Consider the following 20,046-nt stretch of genomic DNA (forward strand, 5'->3'; position numbering starts at 1 on the left):
ACATGGCAATGATTATAGTAACACACCATGTCACAAACTCTACCATACACTATAAGCAAATGGCACCATGTAACTGTAACAGCATCATCAGCAAATTGGATCAACCCACCTTGAGAGCTTTCTCATACAGATCCTTATACAACTTTGCTTCATGTTCTGCTTTCTCTCGCATTTCCCTCTCCCTCCTAGCTTCAGCCTGAGATTGAAATGTTGATAAAACAGATGTCAATATTTGGATTTTGCTGATTTTTTTAGTGCTTGGATCAACGTACACTGCGGTTTTCAGTGTATCTATCAACATGCTAGATAAGCTTTAGTGAATTATGGCATTTGATAACATGGCACACTGATTGTGTCAGCACATTCTGAAAGGTAGCAATGATGATGATGATGATAGTGCCTTAGGGCAAACCTAAAACTCTCTTCCAGTATCTGTATATACTTGTACCTGAATGCATGTTCAGGTACACAATAGAGAAGATTAACTAACCTTGGAAGCTTCCAGCTTTGCTCTCAGTTCCTGATTTGCCATCTCCTCAGCCTGTCGAGAATATCAATTTTAGTTAAGTCATAAACCCCAGTTCAAGGCATCCTATAATTGTTATACTGGAAACATGTTATTTCTAGCAGCAAACTGCACTTCTATATAAGAAAAGTCCTCTCTGTAGTTGGCACTTGAAGGGGTTGAAGGTTTCATGCTAGAATGTTTACTGTTTTCTTTACATTTAGTGTCAAAGGTCTGTGCCCTCAGTGCGTGTTTTTATCTGATTGTGCTGTTACGTACGTACAAATAAAGACAGCAAAACATACAAACGTACACCTTTCTCCCCTTCCCCCATGATTCTTACCTGGCAAGATAACTGCTTTGTTGACTCCTGGAGCTCTGCCACTCTGGGCAGCAAAAAACATGTTTTAAGGCTTTTAGATCACCTTATTGAAAGCATGTTGATACATTATGTATGCTACAAGCCAAATTACAGCCTGATGAAGGGATAGAAATAAGAAAACTGTCAGTAGATGGAGAGCTGAGGGCAGGAAATCAGATAAGAAGGTAGACACACAGTTACTCAAAAGGTAGAAATTAGAGATCACTTCAAATTACAATGGAGAATAATACACCATTTAAATTACAATAGACTTAAGTCACATTATTTTTACATACATTTTATCATCGAATTTTGAAGACGTCAGTCTACTGAACTACGTATCAACCTACAGAAAGTGTTAATAAAGAAAGTGATGCTACACCCTGACCCTTGATTAGAAAAAGAAAAAGAAAGTAATTTACTGGTCTTCATGTTCCTTTTGCTTCTCCTGTGACGCCATCAAGCCCTGAAACATATTCGAACATTCAGTTATCAATTTTCAGCTCTTCTTGCTTGCCTGAAGTTGGCAGGTCTCTAAAATTTATACATTTTTGCCTGTACATTGACTGTGTAACAACAAGTTTTGAGGGAAAAGAAGCAACAGAAGGTATTGTCTACAAATGGCTATTGAAGTCTGTGAACAGTCAAGAGCAGTTGATAACATACTTTTTTGGACTTTTCCTTTTCTGCCCTCCAGTTCCTCCTTTTTTCCAGTTCTTCAGTTATCTCTTTTGCTACCTCCTCCACTGATGCCTCTTTCCCTGCAGGTCAAAAACATGTTATAGATACAAATGATTGTACATGTTTGACTTGCCTTGGTTTGGTCTGATTTACTAGAACTATGGACGATCTTCTGTTGACATAATATTATATTCAGCAATGTTTCTTTCATGATCTATACGATGTCTACTGTAGCTCCAGATTTGTCTAAATCCCCAAGAAAGAAAAATGTATCAACTGTCACAGTGATTAATGCTTCTTACATATTCTCTACCAGACTTACTACCCTCGAGAATAATTTTAAAGGCGAGTTTAAGGCCAGGCACATGTCAGCCTTTCCACGAATACATCTCCTGACTAATTATTTCACTTTTAGTCGAATACTATGAGCTATACCCCATAGAAAGGACTGATGAAGACTACCTGTTGCAGTTGACTGGGACATTGTGGTCAATGTAGCACCATCTTCCAATGAACCTGGACTGTCAGAAGGCGGCCTCAAATCTATAGTTGGAGAAAATAAAAGTGCTAAGTTACTTCCATAACTTTAAGGCCTGCATTTTCTAACGAGATACAGTCTAGGAGACATTAATCCCTGCGTACAAATAAGTAAATACAAAGAAAAGGTTTACACCTCAGAACTAGTGGACAAAAATGTAGATAAAAATTATGATGATAAACTAAAAGCAACCGTTTTAATTAATCATGTCTGTAGGTCGATCAATTTACAGCCACTTGTTTGCATGAAAATTTATGGTAAATCTTACGAGGGTTGTTGTACTTTTTCTGTCAGTAAAGATTTCCATTGCCGTAACAACTTATAAACTTTACAAGAAGAGGAAAAAAGAAAGTGCAAGTCACATGGAAAACTAAAGATAAAGGTATAGTGTACATAATATTTGTAAATGATAAATGAGGGCCCTACCTTCCAGCTCCTTTGAGATTTCCTGTAGGTCCTGCAGAAGTTTCCCAAATTTATTGCTCGTTGTTGACAAGGGTACTAGATATTGTGACTTATTCTTTAATAGACACTGCAGCTTGTCAATTGTCCCTTTGTCCTAAAAAGTTAAGAAATGTAACAATTATTTCATCAGTTACCTACTAGGTCTTTAAGGCTAACTGGGAAATATTCTTCCTGTGTGGCACAAATAAATAAGATAATATGTACACGTTAAGGCGGAGTTTGGATAAATGTCAGTGATTATTGAAAGAATAATCATAATTAATGGAATCTAATTTGAATGGTGCATGGCTTGAGTTTGTTTTTATGTTTTTGTATTTTTTAAATAAAAAATCAGAAAAAAGATTAAGCCAAGAAATAAGATTAGTGTTTCCTAAGCCAAAAGAAATATATGGCCTTGGGTGGCTAGTTAAAACAGAAAAATATGTCAGTTTTAAACAGAGCATTTTGATTCTGTAATTTAGGCCTGTATGTGCAGGAATAATAGAACTGTAGTTCAATTACCAGAACAATTACAGTTAACACTCACAAACTTTTTCCGATCTTTATCTGAAGCTTCCCAAGGGGGTTGACTTGACTCACTGTCGTCATTACGCAGCATATTGTTCAGGAGGTTGATTGCATTTTTTACATCCCATACATAGCCTAGAGATCTAGGAGAGCTGGCCTCCCTGGCCCCCGTTGTGTCAACTATGATGGCATTCGGGCCAACAATCATGATGTTCCTCCCTGAAATTATAAATATCAGCAATCATGCAATGCATGTAATCAGACGTCGATAATTGTGTTTTTAGAAATATTGATGGACATGGAATGAGTAAGGAATGTGCTTTGAAGACAGTGGTATATGTACATGTGTATGGATGCCAGCTATACAGCAGCATATGCCAGTTACACTATGCACACATTGAGACTTTTAAAACTGAATTACAGTACGAAATGACATAGTGAAAGCATTCAATCGTGCACTTTGTTAGTTTATTTGTGCTCCAGCTTTTATAGTATGACAGATGATGATGATGTACTTACCATTTATGTCTGCGTGGACCATCCCTTTGCTGTGGATGTACTTCAGGCCTTCCAGGATGTGAATTGTGTAGTCCACAGCAAAGGGTATGCCTATGGGTACAGTTTGGTCTCCTAGGAGAGCCATCAGCGTCTTCCCTGTCAACAAAAGCAATTGCATCATGAACTTCAATAGAAAGAAGCAAGTAAAACTTTGACAGCAGATATCTTTGTTATCAGCCTTTCAAATTCATTTTTTTTTCATTTGTATAACCACTTGTTCAGTCACCATTCTTGACAATACGTCGAATGCAGAACTTTGACGGAACAAAATTCAGGCCCTATGGCCTTTACCTTCTAGCAGCTCCATCAGAAAGTACACACAGTTATCTGCTTCATCTACGATGACTCCATACGCCCTGCATGTCTGCTCACAGCCTGGCAACTTCAGGAAGCCTGAAAGGGGGTCCTTCCATTCCCGCATCTGAAACACATCTACTGTCACCATGCACCCTTCATACAATTATATTGCATAAAGTCAGAACAATTGACTTCAATGACCAACCCATAATGGCTTCCTGATGTCCAAACCCTGCATGTGTGGAGATAGATGATAGTCTGTTTAACCAATCTGATAATACAAAACGAACACGATATATATGTACATGTATGAATGAAAATGTCCAGTTTTTCATAACAATATTCAGTTTTATACATATACTCAGTGTTTTAACGATTGGACACTGAATTGGCTAACCTTAACGACACTTGGCTGTTATACACCTATACGCTAAGATAAGACCACTTCATGGTAAAATTAACACTTAAAGCTTAAATCTGAAGAAAGCGGTACAAAGAGCAATTAGTACATGTATGTATGTGAATCAAGGAATTTGTTAATGATATCTATACAACTATTATTACCCGTTCGCTGATCTCCATCTTCTTCACTGCAAACTTATCACCGGTACGAACATCCATGGCCTTGTAAACGATGGCTTCAATTCCGTCTCCTACCTCAGTTAGGACCAGAAAGTTACCCCCCTCTGCCTGTTGTCCGGGTCTGTAGGCGATGTCCCTGTCTTTGGACACTGCAGTTTCCATGGTCATGAAGACCCCCCTCCTAGGCTCCTAGATGGATACAAATAAGATGTTTATCTGCATTTCTTGTTTTGCCCCACAATGTACTTAATCCTTACGTTCCTGTTAAATTACTGGCACGTATAGAGCCTAGACACAGTAAACATACCTGTTCCACACGGACGATTGACCCCGGTGTATTGTCGGTGAACGTGGTAATCTCCTTTGGTGAGATAAGAAGTCCGTTCTCGATGGGTAAAAGGTAGCAGTCTTCAGCTTTCTCGACCCCCCGAAGATGGTCAGCCAAAGCGGAGTAAACTTTGCCGACTTCGTGAGTCTTTCCCTCGCCCTTGCTCCTCAGGTTTTTCCAAATATCTGAGGGAACTTCTTGCCTGTCGCTGTAAGTTAAAGTGCGTCCTTCTGCGGCACGAACTGCAGCTTCGTCTTCGTATCCAGACCTGACGTCATCACTGACAGTTCCTGGAGTGCTGATTTCAAATGTAGACTCGCTTACACTAATACTGCGTTCATAGATCCCTTTGATTGTTAATTTTGACGCCTTTTTGCCTTCCAAACGCCACAGTTCCTGGTCGTATGACTCCTGGAGCATGGACTGGGAGCCACCATTGTCTGATACTGGCTCTACAGCCAAGGTCAGAGGTTCTTCTTCCAAATTCTCTACGTCTTGTGCAGCCAATGATCCCAGGCCAGAGTCGGCCTCTGAAACAGGCGACGATGTATCGTTGGGGTCCTTAGTCGGACTTTGGTCTCCATTTTTGGACGCCATCTTTTTGTTGTTGTTGACCCGCCGCTTGTTAGCTGCTTGTTTAGGACAGTTGAAGTTTTCTTACTCGATCTCACCTCTCCTAAGTGACTCCAAACTCAGTTCGCAGCAAGGGTTCAAATCTCGGATGGTTAGTTTTTTGGAAACGAAATGTTTAAGGTCCAACAGGTTGTCACAACTTGGCGGTTGGTTTTGGCCTGTCGTCACCACTTCTTCCCGCGCAACGCCAGGTACACTTCCGGAATTCCGCAGTCGATGCCAGGCCCAAACTGCCCCTGGGCTTTCTAGAAACCGATTTCTTGCTGTTGTCGTCCGTGTCGGCCAGCAGTTCGCCTCAAACGGGCAAAATTTGGTGGAGAAAGTCCTCATGCGAGTCGGACAGACCCACAAAGAAATGCTTTCACTTTCTTGAGTTTGCGCGGTAGTGCAATAGGTGAGTCATGGGGACAAGGGTATTGTTTGCAATTGGTTACCTGATGCCTTTGACCCCATTACGTAGGTGTTTTCGTAGACGACGACATTTTAAGGAATTGCCTTCCTTGATCATGATTTTAGCGTAAGACGTAGGAGTTTGGTCTGAATTCAGCGTAAAACGTTGTCGGGATCCCCCATGCAGACCCTCCTTAAGGTTTGTGGCCCGGCAGAGGCAAAGTGTTGTTTCACGCGCCCTGCGGGCCTTTTTCTGAGAGCCGATCATTATGAAAACAGCTCGGCAAAAGTGCCAGGGGCAGGCCGCACATAGCTCTTTGCCTGCCGACCGGTATGGTACCAAGGCTCGGTGCACAGCATGGTGACCAGACACCTGTTGTAGTTGACGAGTTGAATGGTCTTTCTATGCCCCCCTCCCTGATTTGAAATCATAGCTACCACTTGAGCATTTTTTTTTCAAACGGAAACATCCGAACGTTTTCAATCGCCGCACACTCTTTGACTTAAAGATAAAGATAATCGGTATTGTGCTTGCTAGTAGACGTTAGGGGGAATAGTTTATTCTACAGTCGAGAGACAGTCAACAAACAGAAGTATCAGATATGTTGACCCGGAAGTCGAGGGTCGACGTTGTCATAGCGACTGCAAACACTCAATTCAAAGGTTGGTGTCCGCAAGTGTGCAGACCGTCTTTCATCTACTGTGTGAGTCCTGCGCTTCTCGAAAAAAAAAACGAAAATGTATCATTTATTACCTCTCTTTGATCAGGTCTACTGGTGATCGAACAACTGTTTTCTAAATGGATAAATCAGAAAAATATGCATTCTCGTGATATTTTATAAGGACGATTTCAAAATGAAATGTTCATCTTTACACGTACAGGTATCAGATATCCTTACTCTATTGATAACAGTCCTCCCTTTCATATAACGTAGGCTCTCAGGGCCACGTATTTTGACAATAACTTACATATCTAAAGATCATATATATCCTTAGATGGTGTTTTGGTCAAAATTTCCTGGAGACATATGGGCATTAGAGTCGAGGATCTATGCAGTATAGTCCCTGGAAACAGACGAACATTTACATGGGAAGGAAATGTAGCAGGCAATTAAAGAAATACATGTAGCGTTCCTATATCATTTTACACACCTTTATTGGCTTGTTTCAAACGGTCAAGGAACTCTCACTTCATCTGTCACTTATGTCTTGATCCATTTTTCCCGGACACTGTCTTTACAATCAAATGTGTTTACTTTATATATGATAGCTTTTACTGTATATATAATACAATGCCACGGCGGGGCTACAGTACAGGTCCCTATATTATTTACACCTTTATTGGCTTGTTTCAAATGATCAAAGACTTCTCACTTCATCGATCATTTATGTCTTGACCCATTTTTCCCGGACAATCTTTATAATCAGCTGTGTTGTAGCTTTTACTTACAATGCCACGACGGGGCTACAGTACAGATGCATGTATTGTGTCACATACATGTTTATTTTTTTGCCAATTGTTCCTCGCTTTAGTTCATCCTGGGTGCCAGCCTTGTTATTTTATCGGGCTATAGTACTCCCTTACTGCATTGGTATCCAGGATAGTTCATGACCTCTGTGTTTGACAACCGAATGTTGTCCCGCGCCCCATAACAACATTCGTCGGAACTGCAGCCTTGCGTTTATAAAATTTAGTGTTTTGTGAAATTAAAACCCAAATAAGGAAATCGAACGTCAGAATTGCAGCCTTGCGTTTGTAAAATTTAGTGTTGTGAAATTAAAACCAAATAAGGAAATCGAACTGTCTAGCATTTCATATTCAAACATTTCTTAAATCATTTATGTAAGGTGCGTTTCGCCATAGGTGCTATATCGCTACAAGGCACTCTCCAAGCAGAGGTTGTTGCAAGCCCTGTAGTACTCTCTAAGCAGAAATTGTTGGGGGACAATTGTGACCTTCTTAGCATAGCCCCATTTCCTGTCAGCCACTGGTGAGGAGAGCTGACAAAAAAACGGGGCATATGATAAGAAGTTCACAATTGTCCCCCAACAACTTCTGCTTAGAGAGTACTACAGGGCTTGCTTCGTGATTATAATCTTTTCTTCAAGATTGGCATAAGTGCCATGATGGTTACAATGTCGTGTGACCTGCGTAGTGCGACGCTCACATTTCCACCGGGCCCAGCCGCGCCGGGCTGCTTTCGGGAACGAAAAATAAAAGTTTATATCTGTAGATGTATACAGATTATTATCTTATTATGGATAAGTTTTTGATGTTTTGTGTGTTTTTTCTGTCTTTGATATCATACTTTTCGTTTCCAAAAACTGCCCGACAGGAGGCCGGTTTGAAAATGTGACCGTAGCACTACGCGAGTCACATGTACAAGACATTGTTACACACAACATTATAATCCTGGTAAAGGTTGCTTCATCTGAAGACGTATGGTCTTTCCTCCCTTTACTTATAGGCCGTGACTTTCAGTGACCCGCAAGATAGCCGCCTTCTATACGCCGAACCCCAGGCGGGACAGGCTTCCCAGGATAGCCCCTTGGCCCAGGTGACCCAGTCTTTCCGGGAGGGCCTACTGGCCCGATCGGTCCAGTTTCACCGGGAGGGCCAGCTGGACCAATAGCCCAGTTTCTACGGGAGGGCCCGCTGTAACTGATCGGTCCAGTTTCCCCGGGAGGGCCCGCTGGACCGATCGGTCCAGTTTCCCCGGGAGAACCAACTGGCCCGATCGGTCCAGTTTCACCGGGAGGGCCAACTGGCCCGATCGGCCCAGGTCGGCCAGTCTCCACGGGAGAAGCCACTGGCCCGATCGGCCCGGGTGGCCCAATCTTCCCGGAAGGGCCCACTGGCCCAGGTGACCCATCTTTTCCTGGGGATCCAGCCGTTCCCTTCGGCCAGCCTTGACCGGGTGGTCCTGGTGGCCCGATGCGACACGTTCGGTTCTCCAACACCCCCCGGCCAGCAGTAAGGGAATCTGGAATATTCAAGGATCAACTTAAATCCTGTAAGATACAAGCTGTCTGTGGCCAACTGTACAAGCACAAAGAAAGTAAAAAATATGAAGAACTCCTCATCCAGATGCCACATTAATTTTGAAGAATGTGACATCCTGGCATGCCGCATCAGATTCTGTGGCGAATGTTATGATCAGGCACAAAACATCCTTCGTTGTTATTGCCAGAAAATCAATCTACGCTTACGTCATGCATATTTAAGGTGAGCGCACATTCAGTGCAGTTTGTAGACCTGTTGGAGTATGTCAAAATGTCGTTATCTGAAAAAGTCTTTGAAGTCAGAAGACACGAAATTGCATTAGATACATGTTTATGTTGCATAATTTCAAATGATTGGGCATATATTGTGAAGATTTTCTACGTAATAATAGCTTAGTTGTGTTTATCTCTTCATAAAACAGAGAAAGCTTCAATCCGATCAAATTTACCTTCTTTCATGATCTTCTCGTGACGACGCTGCTCCAAGACGTTGTTCAAGTTGCGTTTCAAGGCGTCGACAGTGATGTTGACTTGCTAAACAGCAAAAAATGGCAAAAGTCAAACAACGGAAATTTAAAAAAGGCAGACGAAAGCTTGGCTGTGGTCCTGTGGAATGATCAAAAGGCCAAAGGAAACAAAATCCGCTAGTTGACTATATGATACAAGTGCAAAACATTTCTATAGCTAGTCTTCATTTGCTAGACACCAGCTGTGACTTTGATACGATGTTGTAATATGATTTGTAGACATCATCATTTACCTCTTTGTGTTTGTTGAACTGAGCATCGATATACAGCATCAGAACGACTTGCACGGTAATCAGGATCACAACTGCGAGGGTAGCAGCGAAGTAAAGACGGTAGGTGCGGATGAAATCACAGAAAGCACGGAGGCCGCTCAGTCCTACAGGATGCACGGTGTCTACGAACAAATTTTAGATAATTATAACTTACAAGTGCGCTCAAAATACACAGTACATCCATCGCTGTCGAGTTTATCACATGCCGTCGTCATTGATATGTTATCAAGTAACTCTTTATTACATTATATCGTTTTCCCATATATCATGCTGATAATATTCTGCTTTTAATGAATTGTTTATCACACTATTCATTTCTATCAAAGTTACATACCCTTCCCAAAAGAAAGATAATCGTCTTGCTTTTTTAGTTGCAAAAATACGCTCTGGCCTCCCTAAGAAGCCCTTCTGTTTTCTTATTGTTCCCGTGCTTTGATCATTCTCTCGTTTTCTGCAACATTTTTCAGCCGACAAATCAGAAAACAACATATAAACTTATTAATCAACTGTACATATATTGAAACGCCAGCCGCGGAGATTAATATTGTAGCTAAGTGTATAGCTTCTAATGGAGAACCACGCAACAAAATGAATCAATCATTGGACCGTACCATTGTTGCCTTGATTCTCGTAGTTTTCCAGAAAATAATGGAGTGGGCGGGCAAAATGAATAAAAACATTCAATGGTAGGCCCCCATTCCATCCTTGTACTGCAAACGTGAAATAACTTTAAAATCTTTTAAATATTGGTACCTAATTGTGGGACACATAAGATCTTTTCGAATACAAGAACTGATAATTGAATTAGTCTGGTGCTAGTACATATTTTTCGTCAAACTGAAGGACAGTGAAATTTCATACAACAAAAACACTCTCTCACGACTGTCTTACGAACAACCTCGGGTTGTTGTCGTAACTCTATCTTACGAGGAATGTCTCTTGCCTGTTAATGTGTCCGTAAATTGTGACGGCGCTAAGGTCTTCCACACAAACCTAAACATGCGATTACTAGAACCAAGAAATTAAGATTGGGCGGCCTTACCTGTGGACGTGTCACTTGTGAAGATAACGCCATTGGTACATGTGGAAGTCCTCGTCGCCGACCCAGACATGCGAATACCACAACCAAGAAACTATATTTGTGAGGGTCCGGACTTACCTTACACAGATTATTGGTGTACGTTGATTCGACGCTGATATATTCCATACAAACTCCATTAGGCAAATACACAATTCTAGAAACAGGAAATTGAATTAGTGCGGCCTTATCTGTGGACGTGTCCGTTGTTTGGCGTAGGTTAAGTCGACGTCTTAAGTTTTCCACATATTAACCACATAACACAAAAGGTGTATGCTAGAACCAACAAATGAACTTTATGCGGTCTTACCTGTGAAGTTATCCGTTGGTGAAGGTTAAAGGACACCCAAGCACTATTAGGGGCCGAACACTGGATTTTGAAAGTCAAGTTATCTAGTCATATCTATACATGATTAGTTCAAACAATACTATCACAATGTGTAGCAACGTCCATGATGCAGAAATACGACGTTGTTGTGATGTGAGAACTCACTGAAAATCGTGGCCGGAGATTTTGTAGGCTCGCGAAACTAATGGGATCATCTTACGGTACGATTTTGCTCAAAGTATGACGTTATTACACAGACGTGCTAACCAATTTAAGTAAATGTCACTGCCATAACGATTTCAGCATTTTTTTTGTTTCCATTTCTAGGGTCCTGATATTGCTTTGGTTGCCTTTAACTCACTCGATTCGACGCTGAAGTCTTCAGCACAAACCCCAAGAATCGAACACTAGAACCCAGAAATTGCGTCCTTACCCGTGGACGTGTCCGTTGCTTGACATAGGTTGACTCCTGGCGAAGGGGACGCGGCTTCTTCGTACGCGTGTGAAGACGCCTCTAACTCGGCGACCTCCTCGTCCCAATTTTCATAAGTGTAATCTACATAGTCGCTTATATCACCCTGGCGGACAGAAGGGTGTTGGCGGGGCGGCCTGCTAGTTTGGCCGCCGCCAGGCCCCGCAGGGGCGGTACGAACGGGTTTTGCTTGCCCAGACATTGAGCGCTGTACAGTGAATGCGCAGTCTTTACCAGCTAAGACGAATAAATCTGACAAATAATACCATAATCAGTCTGATGATGTTTTGCCCTTTTGCGGGCACGTGAGTTATGACGTGTTCAGAAAAATATTGGTTCCATGTTTTTAAGAACTTTGCTTTTCATAGACCAATTTCTGCCAAATTCTTGGAAAAGCTGTCAATTTAAGCTTTGAATTGTGAGGTGCAAACATAAAATAACGTTTAAAGGGCACACGTGCGCTTATGATATAAGTGCTGTTTTTAAGCACTTCAAGATTGCCCTGGGCTAACAGCCTATACAATCAACAACAACTTTCAAACATTAATGTATGTATGTATTTATGTATTTTTGGATATGAAACCTGGCATGAAAGTTCATCTGTAAAAAGTTTTAGCTATTTTCATTGGTGAACGTTGACTCCAATCTTTGGGTTGGAAAAACATATTCTATGATGTAAAACAATGATGTCTTCTGAACTTCATTCATTTCTTCTGCGAAAAGCTAATGAAACCTTGGCATGATAAAGGAGGACCTACAGGCCATACATGATGTATTCCGAAAACGGAGAACTCTATGTAACGCAGGGGGTAAGCAATAACATTAGGCCGTATTGCCCCCAGCGGTACCTATTATTCCGTTAATTGGAATATGGCCTATTGCTTACTTGGAGACCCTGGCAGCTTTTTTCGATGTGTCAGAAGAGAAGAATTTCGACCTACTCTTCATCAGGTCATACTGGCCCACCATGTCTGACACGGCATCTTACAAAAGCGTACCGTAAGTTTTGATCTAAATTTTTTGATGCCATATATATTGGTTGTTTTGTGAATGACAACACTTATGACGCTATAGATTGATGCATAAAATTGATATTTCGTAGTTAGAAAAATGACAATTTTGAGCTCCTTAGTATTGTTTAGAGCTTCAGTGTCACGTTTTTGTGTTCGACATTTGCAAAATTATCTTGTCTGATTTCTGCTTGATAAAATGTTTGCCCCCTGGCAACTTCCCTCGGAACTGAAATTGTCTTCTGTTTTAACGAATAATGAAAGTGACAACATCCGACCAACAGATCAGGTTCGTTTCTTCAATCATTTATGTAAGAACATTTCGCCACTGGTGGTACTTTGCTAATATTTTCTCATTAGAAAGGAATCGGTCAGACCAATGAAGCATCTTTATTTCTTTAATCATTTATGTACTTTTCGCCATTGGTGGTACTTTGCGATGTCAATACTTTCTCCAAGATCAGCATTAGTACCATAATGGTTACACACTACGTCCTCATCCTAGCCAAAGGAGGCTTCATTTGAAGACCTAAGGTCTGCCCTCCTTTACGTTTAAGAGTTTGAAGTTACAGAAGAACTACGCGATATAATCTCCTCCTTGAGGACCGTCAATATAGTAGCACAGACCTTGAGTAACTTCCCATCTATTTTCGTGCAAAACGAGGTTAAAAGCCGTGCAAAACCTGTGTATTTCTTGTGTAAATACGACTCTTTTCATGAAAGAAGAAGCCTTATATGAAGACCACCAGCGCAGTGGATTGGAAATTTATCACAACCAATTTGTGTACGTTTTGTAAAAGCCCGAGTTGACTTTTACATGTAGTCGGACTTAGTGGTAGTCGGAAAATCAGTCGTAAGCTTGTGGAATTCAGTGATCTGTATCGAAACAACTAAAGGAAAACGATCTGACTAACGTGTCAAAATCTGTTCCTCTACGCCTAACCCTTTTTACGTCGTTGTTGGACAGGCAAGGACGACATGGCACTGCACTCAAGTTTTTCATAACTTATTTCAACAGTGCCATACACAGCGAACAATACATTTCTACAACTAGATGGAGTGAGGAAAGTCGTGATAAGTGCCTTGTGACTAACCCTTTGTTTCCCTCATGTTTAACCAGGGTAGCCCAACTCAGTGCCCACCGTGCAGCCATGGGTTTTCCTTTCGCGCGGGCGGGCCAGTCTTCCCAGGAGATCCCCTTGGCCCACGGGGCCCAGGTGGCCCATCCTCCCCGGGAGATCCCACTGGCCCACGGGGCCCAGGACGCCCAGTCTTCCCGGGAGGGCCCGCTGGCCCGATCGGTCCAGGTGGCCCAGTTTTTCCGGGAGAAGCAACTGGCCCGATCGGCCCAGCGGGGCCCACTGGCCCAGGTGACCCGTCTTTTCCTGGGGATCCAGCTGTTCCTTTCGGCCCAGGTGGCCCAGCTTCTCCGGGAGGGCCCACTGGCCCGATCGGCCCGGAAATGCCCACTGGCCCGACCGGACCAGCCATCCCAAGGGGGCCCACTGGCCCAGGTGGCCCATCCTTTCCAGGGGACCCAGCCGTTCCCTTCGGGCCAGCTTGTCCAGGTAACCCGCGTGGTCCAACAGATAAACCTGCAGTAAACAAATGCTAGGGTCACACGTTAAGTCGCAAAGTAGCCTAGAATTATGCAATTTGATATCTAGAATTGTTCCGTTTAGTTATCACTGTAGATTATCTTTGAGATAATAAAGTAGTAATTAGAATTGTCCAAAAATACACTTGGATTGTTAATGATGTTATCTGTACATTGCCATACATTGTCACTGTTGCAATTGTTGTGCAAATGAAATCATTCATTCATATATTCATTCATTCATTTCCAAGCCGGGGCCCGACTGGGCTGTTTGAGAAAACAAAGAATAAAAGATATGTCAAGAATATACACATCAAGAATATACATAACGTATAGCAAGGAATGATTTTTAAAAAGTTTTGTGTGTTGTCTTTTATATCATAGTTCTCGTTCCCAGAAGCTGCCCGGCCGGGCCCCGTGTTGGAAATGTGACCCTAGCAAAGCCAGGGGAGCACTGAGCACCGTAGCATGCATACATGCATTCAGTCTTCTGAACGCCTAGGTCTCTTTGAGATCAGTTGACACGGACTATGATAAATGTCATATCAGTGCAAGTGATTGGGCATAGGCTGTGCAATTTATATGTAACAATAGCATATACAGTATCAATGAATTGACTGTATATCTTTATAGAGACAGCTTCATGTCAGCCTACGCCCTCCTCAACAACAACAAAAATCTAATTGCATTTTTACATACAGAGGACCAACTCCTACCAACATATCTGTATCTGCTAAGCCGATATAACCCTTCGGCTTTATATACATGTAAGTACATAACAAAACACCAGAACGAAAGAAAAACATATACCGTGGATCCACGATAATTGAATACATGGAAACATGCACATCAACTAAACAATAGATAGATACACACAACTTGCCTGACTTCATCTCGTGGAGACGCTGCTCCAAGACGCCCAAGTTTTTAATCATTGCGACGGCCACGGAGATGTTCACTCGCTAAAAATCAAAGTGAGTGATAAACTTATGTCAGGAGAGGAGGCTTGGTACGGTGGTCTGGTAATCTATCAATTAATCAATCAATCAATCAATCGATCAATCAAAATGGTTTATTCATAAAAAAAGGCATTGCAGCCAAAGGCTGAATTGTGCCCTCTACATATTGCGCTAGGTTTTCACCATCAAGACTTTACACAAATCATTTAAAATTACTTATAGTAATCTTACTTAAAATTACTTACACTCTTTAGTAGGTGTAAGTAATTCAAATATATCTAAATAATATTTATCAGATATTTATATATAATGATTTATTATTATTATTTATCATCACAATATCATTCATTAAATATTATTTATTATCATTATATAATTTATTAAATTTTTAGATATAATATTTATCAAGAAGTTGATATCTCTATGAGTAGGCAAGGAAACGATTCTTTGTGTAGATGATAATCAACGAAAGCTTTTCCTTTTTTCTGCTAGGCTTTGGTCTTACTTAAAGTAAATACATGGGCCTCGTCTTAACATCATTCAGTCTATGTATGTATAGATGTAGTAGACCTTACAAAAGTCGCTGTACTTTTGTTGTGTCAATAAAGATTGCAAGAAGTCTCTTAAAATGATTGGCAGCTATGAGTCAATGTTTTGCCACTGATTTTAAAGTGTGTGCTAAACAGTAGAGCTTTATAGCCAATTTTATTACTAGTTCTCTATAACATAAATTGGCTTTTGCTCACTAAAGCAAGTTGTGAGAAAAATGTATCGTATCATTGGCAATATCTGTGATGCAGATCACTTACCTCGTCGACCTTGTAGAACAGATCGTTTATATTCACAATTCTACAGATTTGCGCAGAGACGTTCCATTAGCCAATGAGACACGCCCCCTCCTGTTGCTGAAGAGCCAATCACGTTGCCTTTTGACGGAAGGCGGCGACGTGATTGGCTGGTGATGGCTGGCTAGCGTGAAGCAGTTTAAAGCACGGAACATGGGTCTGGCTCTAAGGTAGCCTCTACCAGGCTAGACCCCGCGGATGGCTGGGTAAATAGCAGAAATAAGCTAAATAGAGTGAATTGTATGTAAGGCTACTGAGAGAGGGTCCAATCTGCCATCCTGCAAGCGAAGGCCTGGCAACTATTCTTTCTATAACCGGCGTAAATAGTCTGGTAGAGACTAGCTCTAAGGGATGATTATTAATCCGCCAAAAATAGTCACTCAAGCAGCTGGATAAAGTTTCGAAACAGAGGTTTCAGACAGCATCTGCTATCTTTCGTCAGTGATTAAAGAAGGATCTGGTAGAACAAGGTTTTATACCAAAACTCTGAATAGATATATTAAGGAGGTAAAGACAATTTATATATCTATGAACATCATTAACATATCTACTCAGAGTTTTGGTATAAAACCTAGTTCTACCAGATTCTTCTTAAGTCACTGGTGAAAGATAGCGGATGCTGTCTGAAACGTCTGACTGTTTCGAAATTTTATCCAGTTGTTTGAGTAACTATTTTTGGCGTATCTTATTGCCTGGATGTCTAACCTTCATCAACGTATTTGATTTTAATCATTTACCTCATCCACATTTTGAAGCCTAGCGTCCTGTTTGTTGAGCCGTGCGTCGATAAACACCATCATAAAGACCTGCGCGGAGACCAGGGCAACTATGGCGACTGTAGTGGCGATGCAATGGCGGTTTGTGTAGATGGCGTCACAGAAAGCACGGCTTGAGGCTAAATGCATGAAGATCCAAAAGTACTGTGAATAGCTTCATCGGGTTGTTTCGAGGTGATAGGAAAAAAAGGTTCTTATATCTGAATCTACATTGGACAGCCGGTGTAGCCATACTGCGGTGTTACACTATTCTCCAAGCAGAGGTTTCGGTCGAGTAGGGAAGGAGTGCCCGGGGTTTTTAACGTCTCTCTCGAAAGGAGAGATACGTTAAAAATTCCAGAAACTCCTAACCTATTCGACCGAAACCTCTGCTTGGAGAATAGTGTAACACCCCAGCTTCGCATTGGCATAAAAATAGTTGTTACCTTTGCTTTTGTCCGCCTTTTGATGTAAGTAGACATGGCGCCTCACGTCTCCTGTACAGACGTTATCAGAGGACGAATCGGCCTCTACGTTCCTGTGCGAGGACGCTGCTCCCTCGTCTGGGGTGTTCTCGTAAACGTGGTCTTCGCCGCCGTTTGAAGATTGATGGCTGAAGGGGGGTGGGTGCGGCGGCCCGCTGGTTTGCCTGCCACCGGGCGCAGTGAGGGCGGTACGGCCAGGCTTTGCTTGCCCATACATCGGTACATAGCCCTGGCGAGCGGTGAGGCCGCAGTCTTCAGCAATCAAGACGCATAGATAGAAGAAGTAATGCCATGGTTAGTCTGAGAGCGTGATGATTTGTTCCAACTGAGGTTAACCTTTTCAAGTTACGTATTACAAATATTTCTCATTGTTTATGCAAACCAAAGTTGTTATATTACATGTATTTCACCTATGCTTCATCCTCTGAAAATTTGGTTGTGATGCGATAAGTAGTTTAGGCGTTACGGGGGCGGAAGGGGTGGGACTCAAAAGCCCCCCCCCCCCGATGAATTTTTAAAAATCCCGGTCTGAATAGGGTTAAAACAGTTGTTACCTGGGCTTTTGTCAGCTGTGTTTACGTAATAACGGCGCCTGGCGTCTGCTGCAGAAGCTTCGTCCGTGGACGATTCGTCCTCTTCCGTCCTATTTGAGGACGTTGCTTCCTCGTCTGGGGAGTGCCCATCAACGTGGTCTTCGTCGGCGCTTGTGGACAAACGCCCCTGGTGGACGGACGGGGGTCGGCGCGGCGGGGCCGGTTTGCCGCTGCCGGGCACCGTAAGGGCGGTATAGCCAGGCTCAGACATTTGCGCACTGTACTGGCAGGCAGCGAGTCCGCAATCTTAAACAACAAATGCGTATGAATATGACGAGTGATTTGATTAGTCTGAGGACGTAATGAGGTATTTTCTTTAGGTCACAGCAAGTAATTCTTATGGATGACATCAGCGCGCTCATTAATTTTCGCCTGATTTAAAAAAAATTAATTGCCCTCCGACGTTGGTCAACATGCCAAAAATTGGTAAATATGTTGTAAAACGTTGACAGTCTAAGGTGTTTCATTGCCTATAAATACCCAGTGTAGTTCCTGCCCATGATGGTATAACAAGCTGTTTTCTGAATTTGTTCTAGCAAGGATATCATATGATATATACACAAGGTGTTTCATCGCATATCAATACCCAGTTTAATTGCTTCAGATGATGGTACAACAAGCTCTTTTCTGCATTTGTTGTAGTTAGTCTATTGAGTATACACATCTACAAGGACATGTTTACTGTTGAATCAAGGCGGTTTTATATTATATATGAAACCTCGTTAGTTGAATACAGGTATAAAAGACCTGTTAGTCATGATATCATATTTTGTCGCCTCAATTTTTTTTAACAAGATTTATGATCTCAAAATTTGAAAATATAGGAATCTTGCCCGCCTTGTTTTTTTTTCGCCCTATCTTATTGGTTTTGGAGTCTGCGGAGGATGTCATCCATAAAATTTACTTACTGTGGCCTTATGTATGTACACGTGCTTTATGCAAATGACGTGTTCTGCATGGTACATTATTTTCGTCGAATAGTAGACTACAGTTGTTGTTTTTAACGTGTCAACGTGTGGCACAATGGCTAAGGTGTTTTGTCATCAAGATTTACGTCATCAAAATTTATAAGGCCACGCCCATTTTTAGAAAAAAGGCTCTCCTTGGCTTGTACTTCGATTTTTATCAATATTACTTTGCAGGAATGTACATGATACTAATATATCAAGGATTATGCGAGTCTACGTTTATATTTTGAAATGACGATTTTGGGCGAATTTTCGATCAAAAATAACAATAAAGATTCGCCAAAAATCATCATTTCAAAATATAAACGTAGACTCACATAATCCTTGATGTATGACTTGTTGTTTTGCTAAACAAATGTAACCAGCAACAGTGGTTGGATTCTACACACGATGTACGATGACTAGGAATGTAACATAACAAAAAGCATAGATATTGAAAGGCGGTCCTTAAAATTGAATATTCTGAATGTAGGGACTATGTAGCTGTGAACGGAACGTTAGCCAGGTTGTTGCACTATCAATCTTATGTAAGCAAGCTAAAACAGTTGTTACCTTACCTGTTTGGTCGTCCGTTGTGTGATATAAGCAGGCAAGACGCCTAGCGTCGCCTGTACAATGTTCGGCAAGGGACGATTCGGCCTCCTCATTTTTATGTGAGGACGTCGCTTCATCGTCTCGGGAGTTCTCATAAACGTGGTGTTCGTCGTCGCTTTTGCCAGCCAGGCGGACAGAAGGGGGTTCGCGCGGCGGCCTGCTGGTTTGCCCGCTGCCGGGCCCCGCGAGAGCGGTACGACCAGGCATTGCTTGCCCAGACATTTTCACACTGTACTGGCAAGAAGCAAGTCCCCAATCTTTAACAGTAAAGACGTATAAATACATGACGAATGATATCTTGATTAGTCCGAGAACATAAGAAGGGTTTTTGTTCTTTTATGTATGTACACGATGTGCTTTATGCAAATGACATGTTTTGCTTGCCCAGTCATTTGCTCTCTGAACTGCCAATCAAATAAAGATTGCGCAGTCTTTAACAGTAAAGATTCATAAATATGACAAATAATACCATGATTAGTCCGAGGGCGTAATGATTTTTTTGTTCTTTCATGTATGAACACGTGCTTCATGCAAATGACGTGTTGGGAGTGGTATTTTATTTTCAAACGTTGTTTTTCGTAGAATGGTAGACTAATGTTTTGGGAAAAGCTGCCAGTCTATGCTTTGAGGTACACACATTAAAAGCCTTTCAAAGGGCGCGTGAGTACTGATAAGTTAATGAAAGTTTTTTGTGCATTAAGATTGCATGTACTGA

The 20,046-nt window shown here is 41.8% G+C and overlaps 1 protein-coding gene across 1 annotated transcript; it reads right to left on the reverse strand.

The window, feature by feature from the left end:
- Positions 1-108: 108 nt before the first annotated feature.
- LOC136426588 (uncharacterized) lies at positions 109-5,845 on the reverse strand. The gene is made up of 10 exons (XM_066415259.1): positions 4,802-5,845; positions 4,477-4,683; positions 3,907-4,036; positions 3,577-3,711; positions 3,077-3,276; positions 2,010-2,644; positions 1,533-1,627; positions 1,289-1,332; positions 491-891; positions 109-196 (listed from the first exon to the last, which is right to left on the reverse strand). The coding sequence occupies exons 1-6, from the start codon at positions 5,417-5,419 to the stop codon at positions 2,456-2,458; spliced, it is 1,479 nt and encodes a 492-aa protein (XP_066271356.1). The 5' UTR covers positions 5,420-5,845; the 3' UTR covers positions 109-196; positions 491-891; positions 1,289-1,332; positions 1,533-1,627; positions 2,010-2,455.
- Positions 5,846-20,046: the final 14,201 nt, after the last annotated feature.

The sequence above is a fragment of the Branchiostoma lanceolatum genome, chromosome 2 (assembly GCF_035083965.1).
Source record: "Branchiostoma lanceolatum isolate klBraLanc5 chromosome 2, klBraLanc5.hap2, whole genome shotgun sequence".
Classification (NCBI taxonomy): Eukaryota; Metazoa; Chordata; class Leptocardii; order Amphioxiformes; family Branchiostomatidae; genus Branchiostoma; species Branchiostoma lanceolatum.

What these genes read in the sequence shown, in the direction of transcription:
- LOC136426588 (XM_066415259.1), bottom strand. Translation starts at nt 5,419, where the DNA reads ATGGCGTCCAAAAATGGAGACCAAAGTCCGACTAAGGACCCCAACGAT. An exon ending in CAATCGTCCGTGTGGAACAG is followed by an intron (nt 4,684 to 4,801) that starts GTATGTTTACTG and finishes GTATCCATCTAG; the next exon opens with GAGCCTAGGAGGGGGGTCTT. An exon ending in AGATGGAGATCAGCGAACGG is followed by an intron (nt 4,037 to 4,476) that starts GTAATAATAGTT and finishes GATGTGTTTCAG; the next exon opens with ATGCGGGAATGGAAGGACCC.